Source organism: Phaseolus vulgaris, chromosome 1, assembly GCF_000499845.2.
Source record: "Phaseolus vulgaris cultivar G19833 chromosome 1, P. vulgaris v2.0, whole genome shotgun sequence".
NCBI classification, from domain to species: domain Eukaryota; kingdom Viridiplantae; phylum Streptophyta; class Magnoliopsida; order Fabales; family Fabaceae; genus Phaseolus; species Phaseolus vulgaris.
This window is the reverse complement of record NC_023759.2, coordinates 14770782-14797284: the sequence shown is the minus strand read 5'-3', so window position 1 is coordinate 14797284 and position 26503 is coordinate 14770782. Positions and strand designations below refer to the sequence as shown.

Sequence of the window (26503 nt, the reverse complement as noted above, 5' to 3'; positions counted from 1 at the left end):
GGAACACTTTTTTTGTGTGAGGAAAAAAAACAAATGAAGCTTTTATCTTATAGACGAGATTTTCCTGTCTACTAAACTCAACTTAATCTAAAGTTTATAATATGCATTTGGTCAAGAAAATGAATTTAAATAAATTAAATTATAATTTCTAATAATAACTTCTATTTTCTCATTCATCTTATAAATCACACAAATTATTGTTTATCTTTAAAAAAACAATTTAAACTACCAGATTAAATTTTAATACAAAAATGGATATGAAAAAGAAACTACTTTCAAGGAATTTTCTAATTGGTAGTTCGAAACCACCATACACTTTTGAGAATAAAAGAATCTGTTGCAAAACTTATATCATAAGCATATTTAAAGAAATGTTGTCATGTATATGATAAATAAATAAAAAGGTTTAGAATTAGCCGGGCTCTGAGTGCAGTGTTATAAATCCATAAAATACAAACACAAGGTCTGTACATATAACAGCCCCATCAGCGGAGATTTAGATGTTAAGAAGATATGCCAGCTGACTATGACTCATGTCGAACTACAACACTAACGGATTCACTAGTAACCACATGCCTACAACCCTCCAAAACCACACATCTAATAAAAAGCCATAAGGCAATAAAAATGCTGTTATACAAAAAACAAAACCCTACTCAATAAAAGTACAAAACCGTTATCCTCGGCGTACCACAACAAAATATTTTAACTTCAGGAAATTAGTACCAACCCAACAACTAAGTTACAGAGCATTTACTATCTGCACATCTGACTGTGGGAAGAATCAGATTCCCATAGCAAGGTTAAGGGTGGAGGTATGAAGGCTTTTCTAAGCAACCCTACCTCCAGAACATCTAGAACTGGGAATCTTATTGTCGAGATATTGGGGCCATAGGCATTGATGAGGGCTGGTTATAGTAATTTCCATCTGAACCCTGAAAACCCTGATATGTACCCATTGGAGGAGGGGTAAAAGTGGAAGCACCAACACCGGGATAGGCTGCAATTGACGGCTGTTGTGTCATGCCATAGCTGTATGCCATACTACTAATGGATCCAGCAGTCTGCATGAACTGCGGCACAGGGTACTGTGATATTGGAGGTGGTGGTGGTGGCAATGGGGGAGGTGACGATGAGGGTGGAGGTGGTGGTTCATTGGGAGTAGATTGCTGGTTGGTTGTAGGAGCATTGTGTTGAATAGACTCAGGTAGAGAGAAGGGAGGAAGTGGTTGTTGAGGATTCTGAGATGGCATAAAAGATGGTTGGTCATTCTCGAGCTTGGTCCTCTTCTCTGAGTGATAATCAGCTGAAGACTGATTGCCTATGACACCTTCTGATGCTAGGGAGGACAGCACATATGATAGCATCTGCGCGGAGGATGTTGAAGCAGTAAGTTTTGCTGCTACTGCAGCAGCTGCAGATTTGCGTGGATCTTCCTCAACCTGTCCAGATTTCTGAGAAAATGACACTTGTGGTGTGTACATTAATGGAGCAGATTGCTCCCTTTCACGAGAAATACTAAAACTTGCAGATGACATGGAGGTTTGAATTTCCTTTGAGCTCTGCTCAGCTATTGACTGAATGTTGTTGCCATTAAGTAACTGTTGGCAGTTGTTGGACGCCCGATCTGACCGTACATTTGCAGCCTAAAATGTACAAGTATCACATATATAAGGGGAACCAGGCTTACATTAGTAACATGTCAATACATAATACATACATGACTAAAAGTTCAGATAAAAAACATTATAATAAAAGCCATTCAACTTTAAAAACAATACTATCCATCCTAAATATAAATACAATTGTAACATTACTTTTTATTAAGGTCAAAATTACATATGAATCATCATTTAAAAAACTTAGCCTTTTGTTAGTTCATAACATGGTACCAAAGTGAAAGTCTACACAAGACCAAGTAATAAACCGTTTGATTGTTCCCACCACCCTAACCCCCTTTCTAATAAAAAATGTGAATTCCAGCAAAAGAAGTGATAAACTAGTTTTTGTATCAATCTGTTGGAGATCCCACCCAAATTAGAGTAAATAAGTGGATGCAAACCTCATCTAATAAGTCAGTTTTGTGAGACCATGTTAGACTTAAAATTCACTTCCTAATATGGTATCAGAACATAGCCTAGCAAGGTTTGTTTGAGCTAACTGTGCCACCCGCTATCAAGATTGTTGTTGAACCACCCACAAATATCTAGTCTCATGCTCAAGATGTCTAATTATCATTGTGAGTAGGTGTGTTGAATATCCCTCATCGAATAAAGATAAAGCCAAATTATATTACATAACAAGTCACTTTTGTGAGATTGAATTAGACTTAAAATTCACTTTCTAATACAATGTTATTGACAACATCATATTAATGAATATTAGAAGTCCAAAACTCCTTTACAAAAAATATATCATTAACCATAATAGGTTATGGTGGAAACATCTCAGGAAAAAAAAGATACAATACATATACAAAGATAATTAAAAATGCAGATATATAATTGTAAGGCAAAATAATTAAAGACAACCAACCATTCGGTTAACAATAATAACTAGAGATGTCAAATAGTCTCATCTAATATGCCAACAAATAAATTAGTGCTGTTGACTACACCCAGCCTATGTCAAGCCAATGAACCATTTGGCTCCACTTGAAAAATAAAAAATAATAACTTTAAATAAAAAATTAAAAATAAAATATTTTTTTTTTAAATTTTAGTCATTGATGAAATTCATTTTAATTTTATATACAACGATTTGATACATATATATAAATTGTAATACATACATATATATATATTACTTTTATTTTGTTAAAATACAATTATTATTTTCTAAGACGAGTCAACCGACAAGCCTACGGGTCAGCCCAGTCTAAGCCTATTCAGGCCATGAGATAAATTAGGAGAGCCAAGAATAGTCCGCTTCAATTAAAGCCACGTTCATTTTGGTCTAACCTGGTTCATTTGTCTCGAACCAGTCTATTTAGACAGCTCTAAAAACAAGTCAAAGTAGAAAAGAATAAAGAAGGTGGAGGGTGGCACTGCAGAACAAAAGAGGAAACAGAAAAGAAACTGGAAGGGTGGCAATGAAAACAAAATGGGAAAACAAAAAAGGATACCCTGCAGTTTAGATTGGAGGGACTGCGCTTGGAGAAGGGGGTCAACTCCGGCTCCGTAGTGAGCCCACAGACGCATTCTATGGTTATTTAAACAGGCCGACCAAAAAAAAATAAAAATGGTTATTGAAACAGAACAGCTCTGCACAGCTGGTAGGTAACCTAAGTTTTTTTTTTTATTTTGGTTTGGGTTCAGTTGTTTACTGTAACTTCATTTTTATTTTTTTCATTTTTCGCCGCAAAAGATAAGATGGAATGGATTATGTTTTGTGGCGCATGAAAGTGAAGTTAAGAGATTGAAACCCTAATTTCAGATAACCTAGTCAGTAAATAAGTTTGGGCCTTACTTGGCCCATTTCAAATTTTTTAAGCATTGCAACCCTAACTGTTGAAATTCACTGCAACTAGATTTGTTGTGTGGCACCGCAAAAGGAAGTCAGCTGCAACATTTTTTTCAACCCTAATTTATTTGGCATGTTTCGGTGAATGTAAAAGGAGTTAAGAGATTCCTTGGGTTAACAGGTTATTATCATAAGTGCATTTCCAATTACGTCAAGATTGCTAAGCCACTAACAGAGTTGTCTAAGAAGGACAAATTTCTATGGAATGCAGAGGCTGCTGCAGCTTTTGAGATTTTGAAGAAAGCAGTCACAAAATCCCCAATTTTGGCTCTTCCTAACTTCTCAATTCCATTTCAAATAGATTGTGATGTTTCTGAGAGTGGGGGCAGTTTTGATGCAGTGTATTATAGCCTACTTTAGTAAAGCATTTTTAGGAGCTAAATTGTTCAAGTCGGCTTATTATCAAAGATAATTAATGGCATTTGTATTATCAATTCAGCATTGAAGGCATTATTTGTTGGGGGTTGGAAATCCAAAGTCTATTACAATCAACTTGATTGAGCAAACAATTATTACAGGAAACCAGCAGGAATGGCCAGCTAAACTCTTGGGGTTTGACTTTGAGGTGGGTTTGGAAAATAAGGTGGCTGAATTGAAAACCATTATTTTTTTATCCAATTTGGCAGCAGAGTCGTGATATTCAAGCGGAAGCAGTGCAGGATCCAGCATAAAAGAGATTACTGGTTCCTTGGAAGTCAATTAGAGTGAAGGCCCAGGTAGTCCTTGAAGGGTTGAGGTGTTGTTTTACAAGAACAAGCTGGTTTTATCATCTAGATCTCTAACTCCTCAGTTGTTGGAGGAATTTCACACACCACCAAGTGGGGGTCATTCTGGTTTCCTGCACACTCATTGTAGACTTGCTGGTAAATTATTTTGGCAAGGAATGAAAGGAATGGAGAAAATATTCAGTCGCTACTAGTGGATTGTTGAAGGTGAGTGGGTTTTCCTTAAACTCTGGCCCAGAGACAAAATTCAGTTGTGCTCATCAAAAAATGGCTCCTCTGTTTTTTGGGCCTAATCAAACTATTCACAAGTTGGCAGAAGTGGCTTATAAACTTAAGTTGCCCAAAAGTTAATTGTTTATAGAGTGCATCCTGTATTTCATGTTTTGCAGCTCAAAAAGGCAATTTGAATTTATTAGTTTTCTCCTGAATTGCCTTTGGATTTGAGGGGTTGAGGAAATCATATTTCCTGAAGAAGAAGTTATTGTGGAGGGATAAATTCGAAGACATGGACAACATACAAGGGAGTGTCAGCAGAAGATACCAGATTATAGACTTGAGGACAATGTTTTAATTAAAGGGGGGAGTAATGATAGAATACTGAATATGGACCCTTGTGCTGCAGGATGTCAATGATGTATTAGTAGTGGGCTTTAAGCCTGACAAGCCCATCCTGTTGGAGAGTTTGAGTGTAGGAAAAAAGAAATAAAAGGGAGAGATGAGACAGCTTCTTAGGTGGCAGTTAGTTCAAAAATGTCCATATAGTGATGGAGAGAATAAGGGAGGGCTGACCAAATATCTTTTCTGTTAGGACCCAAGTGGATAGAGAGAAAATATCCCTTCCTGAGGTGCATTGGTCTGGAACTCATTGTATGTGAGAGCCCAATTTCTTATTGCTATCTAATATCATTGCATTTGTTTTCACTATTTCAACTCTGTTCTATCACACTCCCACATAATCGGTTGCTGAAACCAAGTTCTAAATTACCTATTGGTAGTTGGGTTTTTCAATGGAATAAAATAGAAGGGTGTAGATAAAACAATTAAAAACAGGAATCTTTTAAGAGATTAAAAAAAAAAGAACCAACAAAAAGAAAGGACACAGTTCTTTCCATTTCCATATTTTTATTCAATGTCTTCACAGAGAAGTTGCTCGTAACCACTGTCTTTCAGATATATGGTAATTCAATTTTTTGACAAGATCATTTACTAAAATTGATTGAGGACCATCCAAGCCACCATATATAAGAATAAAGACAGAAGAATTGTCTGTATAAAAAGTAGAATAGTCACATTTAGGACTTGTATTTTGAACTAATTTTAAGAGTACTTTGTAAATAAATCAAAGACACTACCATCACTTATACAAGCAAGGGTCTCTAGAGCATCTTAAGAGGACCTACACGGCACCTCCTTAAACCACTAAAGTTCATCATATTAAGTTTGCTTAACTAGAGTTATGGTAGCTTAAGGAGCAAGCTACCTCCACCCTCTTCATCTATAAGCAGCTAAAACACACACAATGTATTCAGATTTGCATATTATTGAATGAAGTATTCAGAATTGAAGCTCATTCTCTCCCAAATCTCCCTTTGCTAGAGAGCCTCCAAGACCTAGTGAAGATCCTAGAAAGTTGGCCTCACCTCTTTCTTTTTCCTAGCACCTAAATCACTCTCAAACCTCACCTAAATCACTCTCAAACTCGGTGCAAAACCTCACTCATTCCACTGCCACCTCACTCACTCATTCCACCTTGGATTGCATAAAAAATACTTGCCAATCTTTGCCAACTTATCCAGAAAGAAAGAACGAAACTATATAACTACTCATTAAATTTGGACAAGTTCCAAACCTGAATCTGGCTACGGACTTGACCCAGCTTGAATTCCTGAAAACAAAAGCATGTCAGAAATATATACTATTAAGTTGCTTTCATCAATTTTGTAAAGATAAAAGTCTCAAATGAACCTGATCTTCAAGAGCTTCTCTCAACTGAGACACGAGACTAGTTCTAGATGACTCTATGGCTGTTAACTGCTCAATGCAGTCCTTCAGTACAGCATTATGCCCCTGGAGCTCATCCACCAGTGCGGATCCACCAAATTGCCCTATGACGATTGAATAGCAAACGATACACAATAAGATGCAATCAACATGCATTCCAACTTAATTAAACACTTCAAATGAAAAATACTGGGCTAAATTGCAATTTTGATACCCTTATTTATTTTCCACTATTTTAGCCCTCAGATTTTAGAAAATTCATAATGTCAAATCCCCAATTTTGCCTATATATATATATATCTTTTATTTTTTTACATTTTAATTTATTATATTATTTCATGATAGTTCCTTAAATGAATGTTAGGTCTGGGATTCAATTGAACCAAAATAAAACATAAAAGTTAGTCCTGATTACAATTGTATTATGGCAAATATAACAAAGGATATGGTTGCTACTGTAACAACTGCATCCACCTACACTTGTAACCAATATCATCGATATCGAATATCGGAAATATCAGGGACCCAGAAATCTTTTATGAAAATATATTAGAAGCCGTGGCAGAAGCATTGCAAACAAAGAAAATACTATATATACATATACACAATATTAGAAAATACAATATATACATAATATAAAAAAATATAATATATGTACATGCATAATACAAGAAAATACAACGCATACATATATATAATATATAATATAAAAAAATACAACATATACATATAGATAATTTAAATAAATCCGAATATATAATTGTAATCCAAAAATAAAGAAAGACAATCATAATTAATAATAATATCATGTCTAGAAATTCAAATAACAATAAAAACCAGAAATTTCAACTTCAAATCAAAACTAAAAATAACAAAACGTGATGAAGGAGACTGTTGGTTCAATGTGGGTAGGGTGGGTGGAGTTGCAGTCAGCAGCGGCAGTGACAGGCAGAAGCAGTGACATAGTGGCAGCGACAGCGCCAGCAGCAGCAGCAGGACTGCACAATAACAAAGGAGGTTGTTGGTTCATTGTGGGTAGGGTGGCCTAGGTCAATATTCTGTAGTAATCTTTGGTTTGGGCTGGGTTATATGCGGACCCCCACTGGGAAAATAAGAAGAAAAGAGAAGAATAGGGTTCACTGCCTCAAGTTGGGTCATGCGGACCCTTGGCTTATTCTACGGGTGCTTGCTGCCTTTGTTTGGCAGACCATTTGGCAACAACGCCATTCCCTAAAACCCAAAGACATCACAATTGCCCAGCCATGAAAAACCTGCATTGCCACCGCCATATTGTGGTGGAAAGCTATAACTCTGCCACCAATTTCATCCATAGGGGATTTTTGATAACACTGGTTGTAACCAACAAACTCTTCCAAACAACTGTCGCACTATTTAGCACAGCTGTATTACTGTTGATAGTGGAGAGATACAACATGTGTATACACTAACAAAGTGGGATCACTTATACATGAATCACAAACTAACTATTCAAGTCAATTAAATAGGCAAACAATTATAAGTAAATGATAAATTGACATACCTGAAACTATTTCTTTATCTGCTTTGTCAAGACAGTTAATGGCATTACTGCATTTGCTCAATATGGCGTCTTCATCTTTTTGCCCTCCATAAACAACATGAAAAGCTGAAACTATTTTCTCCAATGCATTCCCTGAAGATGGCCTCTGCAATGGATAAGAGTACAGCATAAGAATGCAATCAGCATGCAGAGTATTAAGAATGAAGAAAATAAATAAAAGATTGATATCCCTTGTGTAAAACACACATAGGGGTGTTTATTATAGATGAAAATAATAACAAAATTAATAACATAATAACAAAATAATATAAACTATGGGTTAAGCCCGCTACATTCAACACAAAGCATATTAACAAAGTAGGTGCTTCAAATCATCTACATCAAGACACAAATTATTACCAGTTTCATGTTTGTAGGCTTCACATCTCGAGTAGTGTTTTCCACATTCCTACCGACAAATTCTTCCTTAAGAATTTGACCACGAGAACCAAAGACTTTCCTCTCTTCCCATATAACAATCTGCATAAAGTAGAAAAACATGTCACAGTGGGAAGAAATTTCACCCTATGTTTAACATGATCTATGTTATCATGAATATTTAATCTACAAGAAAACATGATAAAAAACAAGTTACAAGTTACATATTTTCTTATTGATCACTTATGGCATTGCGTTATTAAAGTAAGACTGAACCTTAGAACCAGCCCATAATAAAATGCCAAGTTGAATCGGAAAACACATTTAGAATAACCATGAATTTAGCAGAATCAAATATCATGTCCATTTAGCAAATATTAGAAAAAAATTCCATAAATGTCGCAGCACAGAATACACACTCCAGGTAGAATAAGAGAGAAAAGTTTTATTATTGTTGTTGTTGAATAATGATTACCTTGTTGTATAGCTTTAACAAAGCTGGTTTGCTATACCTAGTATGCCACAGGCAGTAGTGCTTATTTAGAGTTATACCATCAATTATTCATATTTATAAATAAATACACCAGTGGGTGTATGAACACATGCTGTTTTCCAGTCTAAAACCTTCAACTTGGAATCAAAGCAGGTACAGTCCCACTCTCAGTCCTCCCTCCAGTTACTGTGTTGACTGTCAGAAACCGTTGTTGCTGCTGTCATCAGAATCTTTATTTTTTTCAGCAACTTACATACTATAATTTGGTCATATATCAATGTCGGATTTCCAACACATTCCTTCACACTAAGGACTAAATATCTCAAATGTGAGAATAGATATTTGTGGCACGGTAACCTCGCTAGGATAGGCTCCTTATTTCTATTTCTATAACTGTATCAGCCTTGATTATGGTTATACCTTCTCTCTAGTATCCAAAATTACCATTGTTCAGCTTTTTCTTAATATGCCTAGCATTAGCCATTAGCCACTCTATCAACTTGACATTCAAAATGTCTTTCTTCATATTTCCCCCAAACAATGTGTTTACTTAGTTGATGACAATGATTACAAGCAATGATGTTATTAAAATTTCACAATTGAGAAGGCACTTATTCAACCACTTCCAAATCAGATATATTGGTTGCTCAAAATATTTTATTGGTATTGAGGTGAATCAACCAAAAGAAGGCATTGTGATCTCAAAGAAAATATGCTTTCGACATTTTGGAGGGAACTGGCATGACTGAATGTAGGCCCATTGAGAGTCCTGTGGATCAAAGTTAGAAGTTAATAGTTGATCAAGGTGAACCATTCTCATATCCTGAGAGATATAGGATATAGGTAGGGAAACTCATCTACCTCGCAATCACAACACCTAATCTTTCAACCGTCATTGGAGTTGTTAGCCAATTTATGTTGGATCCTCACACTGATCATTGGAATGCTATTATATGCATTTTGAGGTATATCAAAATATCTCCTAGACAAGGGTTATTATATAAGGATAAGGGAAATAGTTAAGTTTTGGGATATTGTCAAGGTGAATGGGCATGTTTCTCTATAAACAAATATTCTACTATTGTGTATCCATTGGTAAAAATCTTATTTCTTGGAGGAGAAAGAAACAAATCATTGTTGCCTGTGAGTTATGTCTTTAACTACATTGAACTTGTGTGGATCAAACAACTTCAAGAGTTAAATTTTGTGAAGTCCAACAGGTGAGTTATATTGTAGTGTTAATTAGGCAACCCTTCACATTGCATCTATTCCAGTGTTTCATGAAAGAACTAATCATATTAACATTGATTATTGGTTCATACAAAAGTAGTTACTAGGGAGATTAGCGCTGAATTTATCAACTCCAGTGATCAACTTGCAAGTCTTTTATAAAGTTGTCTTCATTATACCTAGTATGTCATAGGCAGTAGCCCTTATTTATTATTTCTCAAAATTGTAATGTCAATTACTCAGATTTATATACGCAGACACACACATCAGTGGAGTGTATGAAAACACATTGTTTTTCTATCTAAAACCTTCAAATATTATTATTGAACAGCTACAAATCCAGGGTGGGGGAGGGGGAAGGAAGGAGCTAGAAGGGGAAATTGACCACAACAAGATCCAAACCTAACTGTGAAAACCGGATGGTGCGATATGTTAGCAAACATTAAACTTTATAGTTTATACACAAAATGATAGAGATCAAATAATCATATTAAACATTTACATACATCCTCTTTTTTCCCTTTGATATTCAATTCATATCTATGAACACAATAAAATATATTAATTAACTTAGAACTGAGACATTGCATTCACCCAATAATAGAGTAGGCATGTAAGAAATGTTGGGATGAACAATAACCAAATTTATTCATCCTTCTTTTAAATCAAAAAGATCTAGAACTTTTTTCAAACTCCAACTAACAAAAATACTACACTCTAAGTTAATATGTATTATGTGGGGAAAAAAGTCAAAATGCATGTATCACAATTTTAACTAAGAATGAATAATTAAAGTACCAGTCGAAGTGCCGCATTCCTAGCAAAATCATCTCCATTTTGAATCACATCTCGGAGAGCATCTGGAAGAACCTTCCAGAATTCACCTACAAATTCAGATCCTTTTCGCCTGCTGTTCTGTAAAATATCATTTGCAAGATACAGAAATGCCAATCTCTTCTCACGTGGAGAACCATGAAATTGCCTATCCCATGTTTCAACAACTTGTTTGGCTTTGTTCATATGAAAAATACACCAATGTGACAAAGCTTAACCGTGTTAAGGATCATATCCAAGCAGCAGCATATATTTATGCAACAAATATAAAAAAAGAAGACAAAGAGATTGCATGAATGTGAGTGTAAGAGTGTGTGAGTGAAAGTATGATAAAGAAATAAATAATGGTTACGCTGCTTTACTAGTAAATATAGAACCCCATATACAGTTCTGCATTTAAAAAGGGAGGGCTTAATCATTGCAACAAACTGAGAAGGACACAGGAGGGTGCGGGTGCTTAGAAACCAGTTAAAGGGGTATTACACCCCAGTCAACATTTCAGGGATCAGGTTCCAACTTCCAAATAAAGTAAAGCACAAATTATTGGCAATAGGTGATGTTAGACACTAAAAGCAGAACGAACTCAAAAATTGGAAACAGACAACTGCTTAATTAAACAATACAATATTAAACATACATTATAAACCATAAAATGATCTAGAAGGATACTCTCTATGCTCGTTTGGGAACCATTCAGCTTGGCTAGTTTTTCCACTAAAATTTGTGGATTAAATGTGCTACCCATCTTTCCAATTAGAGTCAGGGACAACTAATCAACTAGAATGTGAACCTCGATAAAAACCTTCAAATAAGAAAACAAAAGAAACACCAAAATTAGAATAGAACCAATGCCAGCAAAAAAAGATAACATACAATATAAAAGATATAGATTTTTATGTTGATAAACATGTACATGCATCAGCTGTTGCAAAAAACACATATATTAAAAAAATTAGATGAAGTAACCCTTCATAATAAAGTACCCCAGCTAAATATGTACTTGAAAGTCGCAAATTCCGAACAAAATGTATCTTTCTAAAATGATAATCATATGCATACACATCAAATGCCTATGGTGTATGGACCATAGTTGCCTGGTTCACATTACTCCAGATTGACAAGTGTATAGATATCTTTCCTGAGTGAGTGCCACATGAGGAATATACTAGGTTGCTAGTTAGGCTTGTGGTACGTTTTAATATATTCATTAGAACAATGCTAATATCAAAATACACATTCATTTTTCACATTTTATCTTGAATCCAAAGATGTATTCATGTTACATGTATATACAATGCCTTTCCAGATTTTAATTTTAAATTAATATTCATAATGCCTACACACATGTGCACATATATTCATCAGTTTTAACCAGAATGCCTTATAGACATGTGCGCACATATATTCATCAGCTTTAACCATAGCCATGGTAACAAGCTCCAATAACCAAAAATATAAATGACAGTCCTGCAACTAGTAACCCCACCACAAGAATCACTTAAATAACCATTCCTTCACATATTCCTATTGAAGACGACAGAAGCTCTGCTATTTTAGCACTACAATGAAAACACCAACATTAATGCTAGCCAGAATGTTAATGCTTCAATCAAGGGTTGTGTCTCAATACATGTTCCTCAACATATTGAAATGAAAACACACCGCAAACTAGAAAGAACTACTCAGATCCCTATTTGTTAAGCAATATGCAGAGTTAATGCGCATCCAAAGCCAAGAATTCCAAATGCTTGTTCTGAGCTGGACCTCCAATTTAGATCATTTATAAATGTAAAAAATATGGGAATATCTTTTTCACTGTCATACTCTAGGTTTCTGATATTGCAGCTACAGACCAACATGTGACATTATTTTGAAATTTACATATACCTCTCTGAACATGTGCCAATAAAAGTACAAATGCACAGATTAGGCAATCATTTATAAGTAGTTCAGAACTTAAAATAGTAAATGATTTATTTACGATAGACAAATGCACCATCCAAGAACACAAATGAGAAGTGACATGAGCTTGGGCAAACCAAACTAAATTTTAGGATTGTGCAAATAAATTAACAAATAGATTTTCCTTATTCATGTAATGTTTTCAAAGATGGATAGACATAAACACTTACAAAATTAATAAATATTACATGTATAGAACTCAACCTTTGAAATTGCAGCTACCATCTCAGGTGCAGGTGCGTCATGATTACCTAAATTGTGATTGATGAGGCCACAATTGCCGTAGTGATGCAGTTGCAGAGATCTCCAAAACCATTATACTGTGTTTGCAGACCTAACTTAAAACCTTGACAAAACTAAAGTGAAATTAGGAAATTTTTAGTTGAAAATAAACCACAAAAACAAAAGAAACAGTTGGTTGTGAAAGTAAAATGAACATAGAAATCTACCAAATAAGCATGTAAAGACATAGGAGAGAAAAGTCTAGGTAACCAAAGCAACAAGACCAGGCAAACAAACGAAAATCTAGGTAACCAAGGCTATAAGTCTACACAAACAAATGAACTATGCTTAACAAGATCAAACCATTTAATATCTAATCCGTTGGCTGATTAGCACTTGCTTTAATTATAAACTTGCAATGTAAAATAAAATACAAGCATGTGATGCCATTAAATTATGCCTTGATTAAATGAAAGCTGATATGGCCATTTATATACAATCTGATACAGAAAAATAAATATAAAGTACAGATGTAAATGATGTACGTGCACACAGAGGACAGAACAGCAGCACATATGGAGACGTAACCACAGAAACACACATGATTGCCAATCTTAACGAAATTAAATCACTAGCATCGATGCACACATAGAAAACATGCACACAAGGAAAGAACACCAGCACACATAGACACAAGCAATAGACACACATGCTTGCCAATATTGGTGATATCAACTCACAAGCATGGATGCACACACTTGGCAACATTAACGACACCAAAGCACAGAAAGGAAAAAAATGGATTTAAAGCACACAAGTAAACACAGTTAGGACTAAGATTCAAAAAGATTGACCAGTCCAGATATAACCCTAAATATCCACTTTAGCGCATTAAGTTTCGTTACAGGCTACTTAAAGTTCACTAATGACAACAATTATGTAAAAAATATGACACAGAGTCACATGAACTTAAAGAGGTAGACACACGAATGCAAGAGTGTTTAGGGTTCAGGCCACACAAAACAAAAATATGACCAAATTAGCACACACGTCGGTGCTTAGGGTTTAGGGTCACACCCTATGATAAGTAAGAGTGTTACAGATATGGCCACAAGGCAAGGACTCAAATTGAATATGAAACATATAATAACCAAAACCACACAGGAATATGACAAACAAAAACTTTTCTGAGAGGTTTTATATAAGGTCCACAGGATTGTATATTCCAAATTCCAACCAAACCGTTCAATACCTCCATCATACACGAATTCATCGACAAACATCTTTCCACGAACCAAAATAAGGTACACAAACGCAAAACAATCCTCCTTTGTCCAGTGATTAACCAATCAATAAACAAAAATTAGACATGTAAAAACATATTAAAAGAAAACCCACATCATATTCCTAATCGATAGAAACCCCAATCAATTGCCGCATACCAGAATAGACAAAGCGAACAAAGAAAGAGCGGAAACATTTTTAAAAAAATATCAGAACTGAAAAATGAATTCAGATTCCAAAAAGCGGCTCATACATACAAAGCAGTAGGAAGGAAGAATGCGGTTGAAGAGAATCAGAGAATAAAGCAACGAAGTAGGATTCGCACGGCGCTTAGATTTTCTGGTGACAGAGAGAAGTGTATTTTGCTAACGAAACTATATTCAGTTGCAGTGAGCTAAAGCGAGGTTTTAGTTCCGGGTTTCGGTTTGGGATTGTGCGGTTGTGACTTTTATACGGCAGCGAAAGCACCCACAACACAATGTGACACAAGAAAGAAACAAACGAAAGCTTCGTCTGTAGAGGGGGTACATTTGGGGAGGGTGAATTTTATGTTCCCTGAATTACCCCTTGTCTTCCTGCAAAATTAATCAAATTATCCAATACAACGGCGTCGTTTCTGTAAAGGCCTCGCGTTCTTTATGTAGCTATATTTTGGTCTTAAAAGTAATTTTGAACAAAACCCTACCAGCAAGCTGTGCTTTTTAAGTCTTACTTTTTCTTGAGCTTTTGCCCGTTTCATCATATGGTGAATTGAAACTTTACCTATTTATCCTTTTACAAAAAAACTTCAAACAAACTGACTAAAAAAAAAAACTTCAAACAAACTGACTAAAAAAAAAACTTCAAACCGCTAATATTATATCCCACTTTTATATATATGTGAGAGAGAATGAAAATGAAAAAAAAAAATCATTACTTTCATAGATCAAACAAAAATTTTGATTTTTGAAAACCGAAATTAAACCGCTATATTATTATTAATCTTTACAAATGATAATTTTTGTCGTGTCACTATCCTACAAAAGAAAATGTATTGGTTGGATGTGCTTGAGCTTGACTTAAGCACTCAAGTGTGTTATCTTGGCTGGTTAAGTGAATACAGCGAAAATATTTAGGTTGGTTCAAGATAAATAGTAAGTTCAATAATACGTTGAAAGGTCGGTCTAAACAACTAACAACTCATATTAAAAAGATAAGTAAAATAAAAATAACATAAAGAATAGCCAAATTAGTTAATCACATATATTACTGTAAACTTCAATGAAAATAAACAATTAGAGATAATCTTTTGTCTGTACTCATAAAATAAAGGGATATATTAATAGAATATCTTTATGTTTGTTAAACTCCTGAAGGGAGATCTACAAAAATTATAAAAGGGTCTCGAGACCCTAAGCAAAGGTAAGTTCAATCTAGGATACTACACCCATACAGATACTCTATATTCAGATACTCATAGTTAGGGTTGGGCAAAAAATCCACTTTTGTCAAATTGCTCCATCTCTGCACTACACTAATCCATTTATTTAAATCCAGTTTTTAGTTTGATCCATATTTTATTATATTTTTAGAGCAAATATTCATTTTGTTTATAAGGATCTTAAAAATTAGAAAATCCAGATTTCCAATCCAAATTCTCTGTTCTATCCAAACCATCTTTCTATACTTTCTCTCATTTGTGGTTTTTTCTCTCTCTCCAGCACCTCTTATTCACTTTTTAAAATTTTAGTTTCTCTCTCTTGGTTCCACCTCTCTCTCTCTCAATCTCCTGCACCTCTTGGTTCCACCTCTTATTCACTTTTTTAATTTTAGTTAGTGTTTCACACACACATTACATTATTATGCAATCAAGTTTTATACATTTTCTTTATAATTTTATTTGTTCCAATATTTTGTACATAATAAATGGATATAATATTTTTAAAGTTTAATTAAAGTATTATAGGTAGATATATTTTAATGTTAAAATGTATATATTATGTTATCTTTAATTTTTTTTTAGTTTTATTAAATTATAACTTTATTATATTTTCTTAATATTTATATAATATTCTAACTTTTTGATATATATTATTATATTAATATTATGTTAATTTTTTAAGAAAACATGATTTTTTATTTAAAATACAATTTTTTTTTATAAAAATATGGATTTTTACTTAAAATCCAATCCAAATATGTGGATTTGGATATCCAAATTGTTTTTATTAAAAATATGGATTTGAATTATAAATCTAATCCAAATATTTGGATTTGGATTGGATTACCTAAAATCCAATCCATGACCACCCTTACTCATAGTTATATGCTCTCACTGACTTGATCATCAGAGTCTTGTCAACAGGTGGAGCTCCCCTCACTATGAATTATTAGCATCTCAAAGCAGCAACAACAAAAAAGAAAGTCAGCCCGGAATCCACCACTGAGGTCCGATCCAAGTCAGCCGGCGAGAACTGAAAATAAAAAAAATTTGTTAAAAGTGTTTCACAAACATGATACATACATAAAATTTGTTAACACAATAGATGCATGTTTCTATTTGAAATTCGAATTTCGTGGGTAGTATGCTCAATGCTCAATGGTGAGGAACGACCATTGATTGTCTATAGAGCATGAATAAGGTTGGGAAGGCAAGTTCATGTATCTGAACCCTATTCAGCCAATCATAGGATTCAATGGTCACAGAGCGCGGAGATGAGACTATGGTGAATTGCTCCATCTTAATGCATAAGTGAGCCATAATAATTACTTACTTTCTAGATAACCTTGTGCGAGGAATCAACTTGGTTTGGCCATAAGGAACAAGAAGTTTTGAATAAACATTGCATTTAAGAATAATAGTAACAAAGGAAATCCTTAAAGTTATTTTAATCTCAACATCTATGTTATATTGTTAATTCCTTGCTTCAGTGATTTTTCTAAACTTCACATCTAGATCTAAATATTTAGTATTATTATTATTATTATTAATATTTAAGTTATTTATAAACATTATATATAGAAACCATCTTCAATCTTAGTATCACTTAATCTTAAAAGTTAATCCTACTATGGTAACATTAGTTCTCTATAAATTTGACAAACCTCAAGTGTACTACAGTTGACCTGCCCCGCTTGTTAAGTGAAAGGAAACAGGACTTAAACAATCCGTCGTCAAGTTTTCTGCATCATTGTCGAGGAATTAATTGAATATCAAGTGATTTTATCTTTCATTTTGAAGAATTACACATTGTAAATTTTGTGAATAGCTAACTTTTAACTATAAATTAAGATTTGACTTTGTTTATATTAGACTAACTTTTCTAACCCACTAACTCTTTTTAGTTTTTTACTTTGTTTTTTATTTTGAAAAAGAAATCTCTTTGTGGTTGCACTTGCATTCTAACAAGAGGCAAGTTCTCTTCAAAAGATATTTTTGTTAAGTAGGACATTGAAAGACTCTTGAGATCTAAAAGAAGAAAACTTAAACAAAACTAAAGAGATTTAGAAAAAGGATTGAATCTCACATAACCCAAGTTGAAAAGATGGTTGATGACAGAAACAATGATGGACAAAGAATTGTTACTCCTACAAGGAAAACTTTGAGAGACTATGTTGTTCAACAAGGACCAATATATTTTTCAAGCATAGTTATGTTTGCCAAAACATGATCATTAGAAATGAAGCCAACATTTTTTAGCTTAATTAGTGTACCGCCCTGGTAGTCGGAAGTGATGACGTGGCATCCCGCTACAGTATAGGCGTGTTGGCAAGGCGCCAGGTTGGCAGAAGGGAAGGAAGTCGGGGGGCTCGTGAAGTCGCCAGTTATTAAGTTGGCGTGTTCCGATCTCCAGCATACCAGAATAGGCGATCACCGGGTTAAAGATGAAGTCGCCAGATGTAAACTCAGGCGACCAAGCGGTTGGAGATCGCCAGAGAAAGCACATCGCCGAAGATGAAGGAGAAGCAGATTATGAAGGCGGCCGGCGAGACCACAGGGAAGGTGTATGAAGGCACCCTAACTCGTCAGTTCCAGTAGAGATCGCACTCCCAAGTTGGCTATGTACTGGGCAGTACCATGCATAGGTAACTTAGTAAAACAAGAGTAGAAGCAGCGCCCAAGTCAAGGAGGCTCCAGATGATGGCACGTGTACAGTTGGATACGAGCCACGTGTCCAAGTCTGTAACTGCCAGGAGAGAGAAAGTAACCAGGTATATAAGAGTTCTCAACGAACTTTCTAAGGTACGCACGTTCAGATTATACTCTTTACGCTTGCGAGTTATAGAGCTGACTGTGAGAGAGGATTTGCACGGTTCTTGTTCTCTTAGTATTTGGTGATTCGGTCACTGACTTGGGCGTTGGAGTGCGATCGGCCGCAGCGACGCCGCTCTGTTTCTTTGCAGGTTCTTGAGGTGGATCTTGAAGAGGAACGGAGGTGTGAAGCGGTGCGCACGTCGATCCTTTGACGAGGCAGTTTCCAGCGTTCTGGTCAACAGGCAGGATCATCAGGCGCCCACCGTGGGGCCGTGTAAAACTTGCTCCCATCCACAGCGTGAGTTCTTGGAGGTTTTCGAAGTTTTCTGCGTGGTTGTGTGCTGGTGCAACCATCGTTCGCTGTTTGCTTGAGATTTGTTCGGTGAATTCGCGTTTTACACCGTTCGTTTGGGTTTTCGATCGGTGAAGTGAGGTTTCCTGCTGTTTTCGCGCGATTTGTTCGGTGGAGTTGAGTTCTTTCGTCCGTTCGGTTGTCCGCGGGAAGATCGGTGGTTGCTGGTGAAGTTACAAGTTTCTTTGAAGGTTTGCGGTGTTCTTGAGTTTTCCCCCGGAGTTTCGCACAGTTTTTCCGATTGATCGCTGACTCAATCGTCGCTGAAGTAAGTGTTGTCCGCTGCATTCTGTGATTCGCTGAGTTTCATGAGAAAAATGAGAAGCAATCGCTCAAGTCCAGTTGCGCCCGTCGCTGCCGAAGGCGCCGCTGCCATGACCATGGCGCAGATGGCAGAGATGATGCGTTCGTTGCAGGCAACTGTGGAAGCCTCAGGCATAGAGCAGGCGAGAATGCATGAGGACCTGGTCGCCTCTCGTGCCAGGAATGAGGAGCTCAGCAAGGTGACTGAGGAGCTGCGTCAAGCTCTTCAGGAGCAGCAAGGGCGTTCTTCTGCTGAAGAGGTGGCGCCGTCATCGCCACCTCACGTTTTCCCTATGCCTTTTGTTCAGGCGATTACCGACACGCCCATTCCTACGAGCGTGGTCCCTGTCAAGGCTGTCTTTACCGGCGTGGAGGATCCAGAGGCCCATCTGACCACGTTCCATACGCAGATGATGCTGTCGGGAGGGTCAGACGCCATGTATTGCAAGATGTTTGTAAGCACGCTCCAGGGAACGGCGTTGGAGTGGTTTGTGAGCCTACCTAACGGTCACATAACCAGTTTTCAGCAGTTTTCGAAGGTTTTCGTTGAGCAATACATCGTGAACAAGGCACCGCCCAGGGTGTCTTATGATCTGTTTGATATAAGGCAGTACCAGGGAGAGTCCCTCAGAGACTACTTAAATCGCTATGGAGCGCAGATGGTCAGATCGCCGGCTAAAGATGAAGAAATGCTGGTCTATGCATTCAAGAAGGGCGTGCTGCCGGGACCATTCTGCGAGGCCTTGATCAGGGCTCACCCTGCAACGTTTGCTGAGGTCAGGCGACTTGCGGTGGCTCACATCGCCGACGAAAGTGAGGTCGCTGAGAAGAGAGGGAGCGTGGCTCCCGCTAGGCCACGCGCCCAGACCAGAATCCAGCCGCAAAGGGTGCTGGAAACAGCGGCAGCGGCCAGGAAGGACCAGAGGACTCGCCATCCTTACGATAGGAGAAACAAGGGGAGGAGCCAGGGGCGCCAGCAACCAGCACGCCGGGAATACAATCGCCCGCCTAAGCACAAGTTTGTTATGGGATTAGCGGACCTGATCGCCATTCCCAACATATCTGCCAGGTTGAAAGCGCCTGAGAAGGTGGGCGACAAGGTGCTGGGACCAAAGGCAGATGCCTGGTGTGAGTTTCACCAGGGCTTTGGCCACACTTTGGACTCGTGTTTGTCCTTAGGGTATCAGCTCGATGATCTGGTTAAGAGCGGATTCCTAAATGACTATCTGCTGGATAGGAGGATGGGGGGAGCGTCGAGTTCCCAGCCAGCAAGTGGAGAAGCCCAGCAACACGAAATGCCTATCCACGGGGAAATCCACACCATCGCAGGAGGCTTCTCAGGTGGTGGATGCACCGCGTCGCAGAGGAAGAAGTACGCGCGGTCGGTGATGACAGTGGATATGTTTGAAGATCACTCGCCGGAAGTGGACATTACGTTCACCAAGCAGGATCTTCGGGACGTTGTACCTCATGACAACGATCCCATAGTCATTTCGTTGGTTACGGCGGGAAGGAAGGTCCACAGAGTTCTGGTGGACCAAGGAAGTTCGGCAAACGTGATGTTCTGGCCGACTTTCACGCAGCTGGAGTTGCCCCTTGACCAGCTAAGGCCCTATGGAGGGTGCTTATATGGGTTCGCTGGTGACCAGGTGGAGGTCAGGGGGTACATTGAGTTGAGAACCACGTTTACAGATGAGGCTGGTTCGAGGACGGAGAAAATCAAGTACCTCATCGTAAACGCTCCTTCGGCATACAACATCCTGTTGGGAAGGCCCACGCTTAACAGGATAGGCGCCATTCCGTCGACTCGGCACATGAAGGTAAAGTTGCCGTCTATGGAGGGGGTGGTGATCAAGATCAAGTCTGATCAGAAAGAAGCGAAAAAGTGCTATGAGAATAGCCTGAAAAACAAGAGATCAGTGAGTTATGTAACAACCACCCCACCTCCCGGTGTGAAGCCCAGATCAACGGTAACGGACGAGACCGCCGGAAGGGACGTGGAGATGGTGGACGCTGAGCTAGTGGAGGGAAACGCTGGCCTGGAGGAGGAGGAGGCGCGGAATCGCCCTGAGGAAGCGAGAGAACAGGGAATCGCCAGGGCGGTGATCGCCCGAGAATCTAGGCCAAAGCCTGTCGAGCAGTGGCTCGAGAAAGAGATCGGGGGAAAAATCTTCAAGTTGGGAAGATCTCTGGAGGTCGAGCTCCAGGACCAGATCGCCAAGGTGATTGAGCGGCATCTGGACGCGTTTGCATGATCCGCTTCGGACATGCCCAGGATTGATCCCGACTTCCTGTGCCATCATCTGGCGATGGACAGCTTGGTGAGACCAGTGCGACAAAGAAGAAGAAAGTTCAACGAAGAAAGGAGGCAGGCGATTAGAGATGAAACTCAGAAGCTCCTCGCTGCAGGCCACATCAGGGAGGTCCAGTACCCTGAATGGCTGGCGAATGTCGTGCTGGTAAAAAAGAGTAACGGGAAATGGCGCATGTGCGTCGATTTCACCGACCTGAACAAAGCTTGCCCAAAGGATTCGTATCCTTTACCAAGCATAGACGCCCTGGTGGATAGTGCTGCGGGGTGTAAGCTGTTGAGCTTCCTGGATGCCTTCTCGGGGTACAATCAGATTAAGATGCATCCCATGGACGAAGAGAAAACAACCTTCATGACGGAGAGGTCGTGCTACTGCTACAAGGTGATGCCGTTTGGGCTGAAGAACGCGGGGGCCACGTACCAGAGGCTGATGGATCGAGTACTTGCACCGATGCTGGGAAGGAACGTGCAAGCGTACGTCGATGACATGGTCGTGACCTCGCCGGAAAAGAGCAAGCACGTTGCCGACTTGGAGGAATTGTTCACGACGATCGCCAAGTTCAGATTGAAGCTGAATCCAGAGAAATGTATTTTCGCCGTGGAAGCTGGGAAGTTTTTGGGTTTCCTCTTGACTGAAAGAGGCATAGAGGCCAACCCTGACAAGTGTGCCGCCATCCTGGCGATGAGGAGCCCAGCTACGGTGAAGGAGGTTCAACAGCTAACAGGTCGGATGGCAGCCCTGTCCCGCTTCGTGTCCGCTAGCGGGGAGAAGGGCCATCCCTATTTTCAGTGCCTGAGGCGCAACAATAAGTTTGTTTGGACGAAAGAGTGCGAGGAAGCTTTCGTCAAGCTGAAGGAGTATTTGGCGAGCCCGCCGGTTCTGTGCAAACCGCTGGTGGGAACCCCTCTCAGGTTGTATTTCGCTGTAACTGAGAGAGCGGTGAGTGCGGTGCTCGCCCAGGATCAAGATCAGGCTCAGAAGCCTATCTATTTTGTGAGCAAGGTGTTGTAGGGCCCCGAAATGAGATATCAGGCCCTGGAGAAGGCTGCGCTGGCTGTGGTATTTTCGGCGAGGAGGTTGCGCCACTACTTCCATAGCTTCACAATACTGGTGATGACTGACATGCCCATCCAGAAGGTCTTGAAGAAGCCTGACGTTGCAGGAAGGATGGTGAAGTGGGCAGTAGAATTGTCAGAGTTTGATATCAAATATGAGCCCCGAGGCCCGATTAAGGGGCAAATCTTTGCAGATTTCGTGGTCGAGCTCTCATCTGAGGCAACGCGAGTTGAAGGGGACGATTTCCGTTGGGTACTTTCGGTGGATGGATCGTCGAACCAGCAGGGCAGCGGTGCTGGAGTCATATTGGAAGGACCCAACGGCGTGCTGATCGAGCAATCTCTGAGGTTTGCCTTCAAAGCCAGTAACAATCAAGCGGAGTATGAGGCGCTGATCGCCGGAATTTTGCTGGCCAAAGAGATGGGAGCTAGGGTGCTGATGGCTAAGAGTGACTCGCTGCTAGTCACAGGGCAAGTAACAGGCGAGTTCCAGGCTAAAGATCCACAAATGGCGGCCTATCTGGAATATGTGCAGGAGTTGAAGAGTTCTTTTGCCTCTTTTGAAGTAGTGCATGTGCCCAGAGAGCAGAATGCCCGAGCTGACTTGCTAGCTAAGCTCGCCAGCTCGGGCAAGGGGGGTAGGCAGATGACGGTGATTCAAGAAACTCTGAAGACGCCGAGAGCATTTGTGGAAGATCACCTGGTCCTTCAGATCAGCAGGTCGACGGAGAAAGCCGCGAGAAGCCATAAGTCCCTGACGCAAGAAACTCTGAGATCACCGAGAATTAGAGCTTGCCGGGGAGAGAAGGTGAACGTGATGCAGGTCTGCGCTACCCATGAGCCAGACACTTGGATAACCCAGTACAAGCGGTGCCTGGCGGATGGCCTTCTCCCGCTGGATCCGACTGAGGCTAGGAAGGTAAAGAAGAATTCTAGCAAGTACACCCTGATTGATGGCGATCTGTACAGGTTTGGGTTAACTCACCCGCTTCTGGAATGTATACATGGCGAGAAGTGCACGAGAATCATGGCGGAGCTCCACGAAGGTATATGCGGAAGCCACGTCGGGGGTCGAGCTCTGGCCGCGAGGACTCTCCGTGCAGGATACTACTGGCCATCCATGAGAGAAGATTGCAAGAAGTATGCCCAATGTTGCAAGCAATGCCAGCAGCACGCCGATTGGCATAAGGCGCCTCCCGAGGAGTTGAAGTCGATTTATAGCCCTTGGCCGTTTCATACCTGGGGAATCGACATCCTGGGACCTTTCCCGCTGGCGATCAGGCAGATGAAGTACTTGGTGGTGGCGATTGAATATTTCACCAAGTGGATCGAAGCAGAACCAGTGGCCTAGATCACCGCACACAAGATCGAAGGTTTCGTGTGGAAGAACATCGTGTGCCGGTTTGGAGTGCCTAAGCGCCTGGTGTCGGATAATGGGACTCAGTTTGCAAGCCACTTGTTGAAGAAGCTCTGCGAAGGGGTGGGAATTCAACAAGTGTTTGCATCCGTCGAGCACCCTCAGACAAATGGCCAGGTGGAGTCAGCTAATCGGGTGTTGTTGAGAGGTTTGAAGAGAAGGCTAGAAAAAGCCAAGGGAAGCTGGGCTGAGGAGGTGCCCCGCATAGTCTGGGCATACCACACCACCGAGCAGTCAGGAACCCATGAGACCCCGTTCAGCCTAGTCTATGGGTGTGATGCGATGATTCCAGTAGAGATCCAGGAGAGCTCGCCGAGATTCCAGAACTTTGTAGAGGAAGACTCGAATGAAGAGAGAAGGCTGAACCTGGATCTACTGGACGAGGTCAGGGAAGGGGCGAGACTGAAAGTTGAGGCGGTGAAGAGAAGGATTGAACGAAGGTACAACTCGAAGGTGATGCCAAGACAATTTAGAGAAGGCGACCTGGTGATGAGAAAAGCCCACCAGTACGAGATGGAGAATAAGTTGTCGCCTAAGTGGACGGGACCGTTCAGAATAACCGAGGCGCTCGGGAACGACGCCTACCGCTTAGAGACACTGGAAGGGGGGGCGATCCCTCGCACTTGGAACGCCACACACTTGAAGTTGTATTACAGTTGAGAACTTTTGTAAGTAAAGACGAACACAAAAGTTATTTACGATGTTTCTGATAAAACAGTTTGGAGGGGGCACTCTTTTTTCCCTAAGGAGGGTTTTTAATGAGGCCACCCAATAAAAGAAGAGTTTACGAAGTATAAGGCGTTTTCAGATTGCATGCTTGCTGTTTTCCAGAAAAGTTTTGAAGAAGACCTTGTCACTTATACGTGACTTAAGGCGAGTTAAAAAGATTTTGCATGCTTTCTAAAAAGTCTTTAAGTCCTCATCGTTTTTCGGCGATTGGAGGCATCAGTTAAAGTTTTTAAGTCCTCATCGTTTTTCGGCGATTGGAGGCATCAGTTAAAGTTTTTAAGTCCTCATCGTTTTTCGGCGATTGGAGGCATCAGTTAAAGTTTTTTAAGTCCTCATCGTTTTTCGGCGTCGGAGGCACCAGTTAAAAGACCTCAACGCCCGCGCGCGTCCTGAGGCATGTAAAAGACCTCCTCGCCGTCGAGCGAGTGCAGGCGAGAAAGAACGAAAAGTCCTTTCTGGGGGCGAGAAGATGTAACCCCTGGGGCAATGTAGAGGCAAGTAAAAGTCCTCAGTGTTTCTGGGGGCGAGAAGATGTAACCCCTGGGGCAATGTAGAGGCAAGAAAAAGTCCTCAGTGCTTCTGGGGGCGAGAAGATGTAACCCCTGGGGCAATGTAGAGGCAAGTAAAAGTCCTCAGTGTTTCTGGGGGCGAGAAGATGTAACCCTTGGGGCAATGTAGAGGCACGATTTAAAGACCTTCTCGCCTGTGAGCGTGTTCAGGCGAGTAAAAGACCTTCTCGCCTGTGAGCGAGTTCAGGCGAGTTAAAGACCTTCTCGCCTATGAGCGAGTTCAGGCAAGATAAAATCCTTCTCGTCTCGAACGAGTTCAGGTACGGTGTAGAGGGTGGAAGAAGTTCTGAAGGTGGCTAAGGTAGGTTCGAAGAGAACGCCTAGCCACCCGGTCTCGCTCTGAAGCACAAGGAGGCAGAGAAGGATCCGAAAGGCATCTCTACCCCCAGATCAAAGAGCAAGGGCCAAGGCGTGAAGCCAGAGAGAAGCTGATCGCCAAGAGTTTCTGGTGACCAGGAAAAGTTCAAACAATGGCGAGAATGTTAAAGGACCCGTTTTGGTGGAGCAGATCGGGTGAAGCAGTGTTTAAACCAGCAGCTGAGTCAAAGTTTGTTGCTTAAGGAATGTTTTTACGATAAGGTTAATTGCCTTAAGTTTACGAATCGATAAAGTGATTGTTGCTTAAAGGTTGAAGTGGTTCGAAGCAGTTAAGTCAAAGATTGTGCCTACGGTTTTGCTAAGACATTTCTTTGAGATTAAACACGCAAGGGAAGTTGAAGCGATTGAAAGAGTCAAAGGAGGAAAAAAATGTAGACTTTGTCATTAACAGTGAATAACAGTTCAAAACATATATACAAAAAGACATAAAGTCTATTACAAGTTATAATGCAAGGGAGAGTATGAAAGCGATGGATGAATTAAATTAATCAGTCCTCGGCGGGCACCACTTTTCCATCCACCACTTCATTATCCAGCGACACCATGCTGAGATCCAGGTCGGGGAACAAGCAAGCAAATTGTTCCCGTGCAGCTTCGAATCCAGCGGCCAGAATTTGAGCAGAGTTTAGCTTGAGTTCTTCAATTTGCTTCTGAAGTTCCTCAATCCGCTTCTTGAGATCTTCAGTTTGCTCTTTCAGCTCCTTGTTCTGGTGCTCCAGCTCTTCGACCTGCTTCTTGAGTTGTTCGTTGGTCTCTTGAGCCTGGAGAAGGTCTTCAGCAACCTTCTTGGATTCCGCTTGCACTTGGGCCAATTCGGCAGTTACCTTTCCCTTCTCTTCGTTGGCTTTGGCGAGATCAGCTATGGCGTTGTCCCTTGCCTTTTCCACCTGCCCAAGGAGGGTCTCTCGGTCGGCTGACCTTTTC

At 39.9% G+C, this 26503-nt stretch overlaps 1 protein-coding gene across 8 annotated transcripts; it reads right to left on the bottom strand.

Moving 5' to 3' along the window:
• Positions 1 to 362: 362 nt before the first annotated feature.
• Positions 363 to 14842, bottom strand: LOC137813658 (uncharacterized). Of its 8 annotated transcripts, none has more exons than XM_068616028.1 (9): positions 14488 to 14842; positions 12976 to 13070; positions 11432 to 11564; positions 10727 to 10974; positions 8188 to 8307; positions 7789 to 7933; positions 6213 to 6352; positions 6097 to 6132; positions 363 to 1646 (listed from the first exon to the last, which is right to left on the bottom strand). In XM_068616028.1, the coding sequence occupies exons 3-9, from the start codon at positions 11505 to 11507 to the stop codon at positions 870 to 872; spliced, it is 1542 nt and encodes a 513-aa protein (XP_068472129.1). In that variant the 5' UTR covers positions 11508 to 11564; positions 12976 to 13070; positions 14488 to 14842; the 3' UTR covers positions 363 to 869. The 8 variants fall into 8 exon arrangements, with proteins under 8 accessions (XP_068472129.1, XP_068472125.1, XP_068472128.1 ...); XM_068616024.1 differs by having other exon boundaries at positions 12929 to 13080; positions 14488 to 14824; XM_068616027.1 differs by having other exon boundaries at positions 12929 to 13080; positions 14484 to 14749.
• Positions 14843 to 26503: the final 11661 nt, after the last annotated feature.

Bases quoted from the DNA above. Each gene is read 5' to 3' on its own strand.
- LOC137813658 (XM_068616028.1), bottom strand. From the start codon at position 11,507: ATGGGTAGCACATTTAATCCACAAATTTTAGTGGAAAAACTAGCCAAG. The intron at 7,934-8,187 runs GTAATAATTTGT...TATCCATTGCAG, and splicing joins AGCCTACAAACATGAAACTG to AGGCCATCTTCAGGGAATGC. The intron at 6,353-7,788 runs GTATGTCAATTT...CAATCGTCATAG, and splicing joins AGATAAAGAAATAGTTTCAG to GGCAATTTGGTGGATCCGCA.